This window comes from Vigna radiata, unplaced genomic scaffold (genome assembly GCF_000741045.1).
Source record: "Vigna radiata var. radiata cultivar VC1973A unplaced genomic scaffold, Vradiata_ver6 scaffold_430, whole genome shotgun sequence".
Lineage (NCBI taxonomy): Eukaryota > Viridiplantae > Streptophyta > Magnoliopsida > Fabales > Fabaceae > Vigna > Vigna radiata.
This window is the reverse complement of record NW_014541981.1, coordinates 1-8,454: the sequence shown is the minus strand read 5'-3', so window position 1 is coordinate 8,454 and position 8,454 is coordinate 1. Positions and strand designations below refer to the sequence as shown.

At 33.3% G+C, this 8,454-nt stretch overlaps 1 protein-coding gene and 1 pseudogene across 1 annotated transcript in view; one reads left to right on the top strand and one right to left on the bottom strand.

Moving 5' to 3' along the window:
* The window catches only part of LOC106778713, a 4,355-nt gene extending 1,173 nt beyond the window's left edge, over positions 1-3,182 (bottom strand). The window contains exons 1-2 of the mRNA XM_014666703.1: positions 1,938-3,182; positions 1,599-1,697 (exon numbers count right to left, since the gene is read on the bottom strand). Coding sequence (XP_014522189.1) covers positions 1,599-1,697; positions 1,938-3,182 — 1,344 coding nt within the window. The remainder of the gene's footprint in view (positions 1-1,598; positions 1,698-1,937) is intronic.
* A 1,087-nt stretch (positions 3,183-4,269) lies between these two features.
* On the top strand, positions 4,270-7,602 carry LOC106778718 (annotated as a pseudogene).
* Positions 7,603-8,454: the final 852 nt, after the last annotated feature.

The following is an 8,454-nucleotide window of genomic DNA, read 5'->3' as shown; positions in this document are numbered from 1 at the left end:
AGGCCTTGTGCTAAAAACCTTTTCTCTTTTATATAAAAATACCAAAAAATATAATATCTTCAAAAAGTAAAAACATCTTCCAACAAAAATTTTCAGAAAGAACTACGTAACCCTGATTTCTCATTTTGAATGAGAATACGTAGGAGCAAGGTCAATCCTTGTCGGGCCCAAAAACCTAAAAAATATTTTTGTTTCTTTATATTGCTTTTCTTGGGATAGTTAAATATTTTGCAAACCACATTAAATTTGCGTATTTAGTTAAAGGTACCGCCTTAGGGCAGGCGTTGTGGGGGTGCTAACACCTTCCCCACACGTAACCGACTCCCGAACCAGAATCTGGTTTTTTTTCGTAGACCGCCTTATCTTTTTTTTTATGGTTTTTCCGTAGTTTTCTAGAATAAACTATGGTGGCGACTCCAAATCTCTTTTTCTAAACTTATTAATTATTTTTGGATCGTCATCGTCCCGTCGCGATTTTTCGGTTGCGACAACAGTTATCTTACGTGGTCTAGAAGATCATCTTATGCTAGCGGAAATGTCACTATCTGTGTCATTTATTTGACTTATATCTGTGGATGTGCTGTGAATAGTGTCATTAGTGGAAGCACCAAGTGGTAAAATGTCAGTATGTGGAGAACCGAACGGTAATAGATCATCATAATTATTTGTGTAGTGATTTGGCAGTGGTAAAGATAAATAATTGTCGATTTTAGGAGTATTATAATATGGAAAAACATTTTCATGAAAAACAACATTGTGAGATATGTCAACCTTGTGATTTTTGAGGTTTAGGAAGAGGTAACCTTTTGTGTGATTTTTAAAGCCTAAGAAAATACTAGGAACAGCACAGTCATCAAACTTCTTTCTGTGAGAAATAATGGTGTTGGCATAGCAAAGACAGCCAAAGATGCGTAACATCGAGAGATCACAAGGAGATCCATGTAGCCGTTCGTGAGATGTGTCATTCTGTAGGACAGGTGTGGGCATTTGATTTATAAAAAAAAAGCATGTTGACCTACATAACACCATAAAGCAAGTGGTAGATGTGAATGGAAAAGCAAAGCACGAGTGGTATTTATGATGTGTTGATGTTTACGTTCAACCACTCCATTTTGTTCAGGGGTTTCCACACAAGTAGTTTAATGAATAATGCCTTTACTTGAAAAGATGTCATGCATAATGAATTCAACACCATTTTCAGTGCGTATAGTTTTAACTTTTTTATTGAATTGATTTTCTATATAGCAGAGGAAGTTGAGTATGTGATTTTTGACAGTAGATTTATCTAGCATAGGTATAATCCAAGTATAGCGAGAGTAATCATCAATGATGGTTAGCAAGTATTTAAAACCATTCATGGAAGCAGTATTGGGATCCCATATATCAATATGCAATAATTCAAAAGAAGATAGTGAAGTAGAAGTGCTAGCAATGTAAGGGAGTTTCTTTTGTTTGGCCCGATGGCACGCATCACAAGAACTATGAGCGTCATCAATTTTTATGTAAACATGTTTGTTTTGCAAAAGCTGTAACCTAGCATGTGATAGATGTCCAAGACGAGCATGCCATAAATTTGGATGCTGAACAGAACAAATTACAAGACTAGCTTTAGTGTCAATTTTACAAGTAGAGGGGTCAAAGAGATATAAGCCATTGTGGTGTCTAATCAAACCAATCTTCTCTTGATTGTGTATGTCCTGCACAATGTAGCCAGAAGGAGAAAAAATTAATTGACAGTTGTGTTTAGCTATAAGTTGAGAAACAAATATAAGGTTGAATGAAAAATTAGGGACATATAGCACATTAGAAAGATAGAGTTTAGTATTGAATCTAACTATACCCTTGTAATAAGCATGTATGATTTTACCATTAGGTAAAGTTATGGGAATGGGGTTAATCTTTTGATAAAAAGTAAAGGATTTTAAAGAGATACAAACGTGATCAGTGGCACTGGAGTCAAGAAGCCAGATATTACTATAGTGCATTTGAAAAATCGAAACAATATTACTTGGAGAAGTGTTGGTAGAAACTGTTCCAACTTGGTTGATGTGCACATTGGAAGTGTTGGACGTAGGTTGTTTAAACAGCGCAGCAAGAACTTGATATTGTTGAGGAGTAAGTTGAATGGTTTCAAGAGAAGAGCATTCTTGATCCAAGCTTTTCAATTGATTATTAGTGTCAGTTGACGAAATGGCATTGTGAATTTGACCGGGTTTGTTGGAAAACTTGTGGCCTGGTGGATAACCGTGTTTCTTGAAACAAACATCTATGGTATGGCCGTTTTTGTGGCAATAAGTCCAGATGTTGCGAGAATTGTCATTAGTGGTTTTGACATTCTGGTGTTCTAGGTTGGGGAAACCATGTTTTTTTAAACAGGTATTTTCTTGGTGGCCGACTCTATTGCAATAAGTGCAAGTAACAGAGGCGGGAGCAGTTGTTGGAGAGGTATTAGAAAAGGAGGTAGTTTTGACAGAAGCAGTGATATGGTCAGTCATTAATTGATGTTCTTGTTGAATAACAAGAGAAAAAATTTTGGAAATGGGAGGAATAAGATCAAGAAGAAGAATATGAGATTCTATATTGTTATAGTGATCATTCAAACCTCGTAGAAGTTGCATGGCACAGTCTTCATGTTTATGTTGAGAAAGAATAGCAGAGACGGTACAAGAGCATTTTGGCTTGCAGGTACAAACGGGGTCTGGATGGAAGCAGTCAAGATAATCCCAAATAACCCAGAGCTTTGTGAAAAATTCGGTGACGGAGAGCTCACCTTGGGATAAAGTGATGGCTTCCATTTGTAGCATGGAAATTCTTGCAAGATCGCCTTGGGCAAAGCGGTTTTTCAGATCAGTCCAAATGTCGATAGCATGATCCATCCATATAATGCTTTCGCGAATTGAAGGAGAGACAAAATGTAGAAGCCATGAAACAACCATACTATTGCAACGGAACCAAGCAGGAAAGGAAGCATCAGTCTTGAGGGGTTGAATAGTTGTTCCAAGAATGAACTCTAGCTTGTTTTTTGCAGAAAGAGCCGTGATGAAGGATCTGCTCCATGAATGACAATTTGTGGTATTTAGAACGGGTGAGACAAGGGATATGGCAGGATTCTCATTGGGGTGAAGGTAAAGATACAAAGGTGTATTATCTTGAGCGGAGAAAGATGTATTAGTGGTAGCCATGAAGGAAGAAGAAGGAAGGAAAACAAGAACAAAAAACCAGAACAGGAATGCAGAAATCAGAGAGTAGTAGAAATTTCTTCTGATACCATCATAGAATTACAACACAACAAGAGAAGGAAAGCTAAAAGAAAGGAGAAAAGTTTTTCATTGATTGATTACAAAAAGATACAAGTGAGGGAAGATATATATAGAAAGAGACAATACACGAAATACACAACAAATAATAAGCCTAACGGTCCATGATAAGTGGAACCGAGCGATGATCAGTGCATCAAAGTAACACAACCGAACGGGTCAAAATAAAGAGACTGAGCGGTGACCGTATAATTGTTATCGAAGTTAAAAGGTTTTTAAATTTTAAAGTTGAAATATCATTATCAGTACACAACATATAAAGAAATGATGTGAGAATAAATAAAAAATGTGTTTATAACATACATATATAATCTAAATATTCCCATTATATAGTACTTGCTACTTACATTTTTAATTATACACAAGTTTCTAATTTTCTTACTTCTCCTTGTGTCTACTCTCATTAATGTTGTTTCGAAATCATGTCAAAGATAGTAAAAAACATTTCTTAAATTTGACACTACAAAAAAGGATGTCAGACACACATATATGTATTTGTGTATGATATGTATTATACACATGAATATGCCATTGAAGAGGACGTGTCTGAGCTTCATAACTTTTGAATAGTTGTTTGTTTTCTTTTCATATTATCCCTTTGACTTTTTCTAAGATTTAAATTAAATATTTTATACGTTCTATTTATCTCTAAATATCTAAATTAGTAAATAACTTTGAATTATACTTTTAAAATTTTAAAATAAATCGTGTTATTTTTTACCTTTAGAAATTTCATTATAAATCAACTTTAACTTACAATTAGAAATATTTGATAAAAAATGTAAATATTAATAAAACATTAAATAATATTTATATAAAAATTAAATTTAATCTTAATTTACCTTATTTAGTTTAAAAAATATGAGTAAGTTAAACAATGACAGATTATACGTGAGCATTTCATTAAATTTAAAAAAAGAAAAACAAAAAAAAATCAGATTTAAATGTTTAATGTCCATTTGAAGAATTGGATACTATTGTTTGCAGCAAAGATGTGGCTCTCAGGAAGTGTTAGGGTTTCTCTTCTTCCTTCCATTGCCAAGTTTCCTCCTTTTCTTCCAATCCACAATTCCCTCTTTTGCTCTCACTCTCACTCTCAAACTTCCTTACACGACGAAGCCGTCTCACAATTCAATCGCTTGCTTCATCAGCGTCATGTTCCTCCCATCTTCGAATTTGGAAAGATTTTGGGATTTCTTGTGAGGATGAAGCGGTACCCTACTGCTATTTCTCTTATGAAACAAATGGAGCTCAAGGGAATTCACAATAACCTTGTTACTCTCAACCTCCTCATCAATTGTTTCTGTCACTTACACAAATTGCCTTTAGCTTTCTCTGCATTTGCCAAGATTCTCAAACGGGGTTATCATCCAAATGCTATAACCCTAACTACACTCATCAGAGGTTTCTGTGATAAGGGTGAGGTCAAGGAAGCCCTCATCCTTCATGACAAAGTAGTGGCACTAGGATTTTTGCTCAACCAATATTCTTACGGAACTCTGATCAATGGATTGAGCAAAATAGGAGAAACTGAAGCCGCCATCAAATTGCTCAGAAGGATTCAAGGTCCATCAACAGTAATGTATAACATTATTATTGACTCTTTATTAAAAGAGAAACAATCAAAGGAAGCTTATAATTTGTATTATGAGATGGTTATCAAGGGAATTCCTCTTAACCTTGTTACTTATACTACTCTATTTTATGGCTTTTGCTTAGTGGGACAGGTAAAAGTAGCATTTGGTTTCCTAAATGAAATGCTATCAAATAGCATCAGGCCAAATGTTTATACTTATAATATATTAATTGATGTATTGTGTAAGGAAAGAAAGCTAAGAGAAGCCAAGAATGTATTATGTGTGATGGTGAAAACTTATGTGAAACCTAGTATTGTTAGTTTTAATACTCTAATGGATGGGTATTACTTAATTAATAAAGTGATGAATGCGAAACAAGTATTCAGTGCAATAACCCACATGGGAGTGAGTCCTGATGTTTGAACTTACAATATCATGATAAATGGACTCATAAGGAACGAAATGGTGGATGATGCCATAAATCTCTTTCATGAAATGCACAATAGGAATATAGTTCCAAATATTGTGACTTACAATACTCTTATTGATGGTTTATGCAAAACTGGAAGAATCTCTCATGCTTGGGATCTTTTTCATGAGATGCATGGCAGAAATCAACAAGCAGATGTAATCACTTATAATTCCATGATTGATGCTTTATGTAAAAATCATCAATTAGACAAAGCAATTGAATTATTGCGGAAAATGAGAGAAAATGGAGTTCAGCCTAATATGTACACTGCAACCATACTTATTGATGGGATGTGTAGAGGAGGGAGACATAAGAATGCACAAGAGATTTTTCAAGATTTATTGAATAAAGGTCACAATCCCAACATCTGTACTTATAATGTTATGATCAATGGTCTCTGTAGAGAGGGTTTGCTTGATGAGGCATTGACCTTGCGATCCAAAATGGAAGACGGTGGTTGTTTATCTGATATTATTACTTTTGAAATAATCATCTCTGTTCTTTTTAAGAAGGACGAGACTGAAAAGGCAGAGAAATTTTTGCACGAAATGATCTCTAGAGACTTGTTGAAATGATGAAAGGTGACACCTTATTTGAATAACAAATTACATTTATGTGTTTGCCATAGAATGTGCATGAATGGTTTGTAAATTTTGTATTAGATGAGTTAGTTTAGGTTGTAACCTCTATTGTTGATGTTTTCCTGGTCAAGGGTTGATACATTTTTACTTTCTACTCTACATTTTGAATGCTATCAAATTTCTGTTTCCTTTGACATTATATTTTACTTGTAGAATTTGTTTAACTGATTAGTAGAAAGGTTGAAATCAATGGTTTTATTGTCTTTCAAGACCAAAACTATGACCTTCCTTACTATGTCTAAAATCTTGATGATTTTTTTTTTTATTTCCAACGGTTTGATGTTCCCCATTCATGTTTGTTTGAGGCCAAATATGTTTTTTCTTTAGGGTCTTCAGTGTTGCACTTCAGGGAACCATTCCCAAAGAATAAGTACACTTACAAAGCTTAAGGATTTTAACCTTGGCAATGATTATCTTCATAATATGTCTATTCCTAAAGAACTTTTAAGTCTTTCTGAATTCTTACAATAGCAGAATCGCACATGTCTATTTCTTACTCTCACTAGATTAATTGCAGGTTCAATACCACCAGAACTTGGTAATTTAGCACAATTGGATACATTGTCCCTCCATAATAATTATTTGGAAAATTTCCTGGTTTGTTTTTATTTCCCATATACTTTGATTTCTTCCTCCTTAAAACCTACGCTGTATTAACATTATGCAGCATATTATCTCACTTCATAACATGGAGATGAGCAAGCTGAAGTTTAAAAGAACTAGAGATATACCACTTCTTGTGTGTATGAAGGATCATGGCACAACTTCCTTTCATTCAAGTATGGTTATACATAATCAGCTGATAAAGTTCTTAGTTATATATGTAGAAATTACATAATTACAATGATAAAGTTGTTAGATTAATTAGATAGCCATATATAGTACTCAATTATTGTATTTGCTGTTGAGTTAAGGTTGCTGAAGACTAATCTATGGTTTCAACCTCCTTGACAATGGTGGTGACACCAAGTGCATGGCTGTCAGAGAATTGGATACCAAAGTAATAAAAAAGTCAAATAGATCAGTGACAATAACTGTTGAGGATAAGTCCTATTTATGCAAAGTCCTCAAGGAAGAGCTCACAAGCCTAGGAGAAAATAATTGGAGCGTCCTCTGATATCATTTTAACATCCTCCCCTGATTTCTTCATGATCTTCTTTATCCTTGCCAAGGGCAGAGAGTGGAGCCCTACCCTTCTGGATATCCCTTCACACAGTCATACTAAATATGCATCAGCTTGTTTCATATCTCTTCTACTTCACTACTGGGTGTTTTTGAGCTAACTTCACTTTTAATGGTTTATCAGATAAGCTATTGCAGTTCTCTTCATTGAATTGTTCCCTGTAAATGGTGTCAATGGAAGAGCATACACAAATGCATTTTTTAAGTGGCCTTGAAGAGTTTATGGCTTTTACTATATATTAAAACTATAAAATTTTAACCTCAATCAAAAAGAAGTAAAAGGGGTTTTGTTTTAATATTATTGTTGATAGAAATTATGCAGTGGGTTATACTAAAATGGAAATTAAAAAGTAAGGGGAAGAAAGAATAGTAGTGTCCATATGCAATAAAGTGTTGGGGTAATCAATTTGAATTGATAATTGTAGTATGGTTTTCTCATAATAAGACTGCCCTGTTGTGATGTTTGATCATTTCTCGTAATAGCATTAATGAGCAAAAATTTTGGTAGATGTGGATTGTTGTTACTTTATTCTTATATTTGGTTACCTTCTAAATATTAGTTCTTGAAATAGTGAGATTGGGTTATTGAGTTGACCACAGCACTGCAAATGGTATTTGACAATAAAACTAGAGCTTAGTTGCTTCAGTGGCAAGTGGAAGAAATAGAGAGCTTAAGGCTTAACAGTTGTGATTAAGAATGGCTCAGTTGTCACTTTGTTTTTCTGCATTAATAATTGTGATTATATAGTTAACCAATGCAAATTTTGTTGAAAATTTTCCCATATCTCCTGAATTTGAAATCGAAGAGATTGAGAAGAAAGAAAATGTAGGGTGTGGAAATAAACAAATAAATTTTTTACAAGTTATTTTGTCCTTTAAAAAAAATATAAAAATAAAAATTATACATATTTTAAAATTTACTGTAATGTTTTTTTCAAAATTTCTCGCACAATTATTAGTAGAAAGATATACTTACAAATTTATTTTAACACAGAAAATTACTTGCGAATATTTTTATAAGAAATTACTTGCAAGAAAATTATTTGTGAAATTTAAATTTGAAATAAAAAAGTATAGATTGTTTTTTAATTGATTTTTTGAAACGAAAAATTGCTGTGAATTTATTTGGACGAAAATTTGCTCTGAATATTTTCCATAAACAATTTGCATAAAAAATTTGGAAGAAATTTCTTTTGAATTTTTTAATTTCAAGATAACTAATTATCTTTACCGATTAAAATTCATAAGAAAAATGAAAAAAAAAA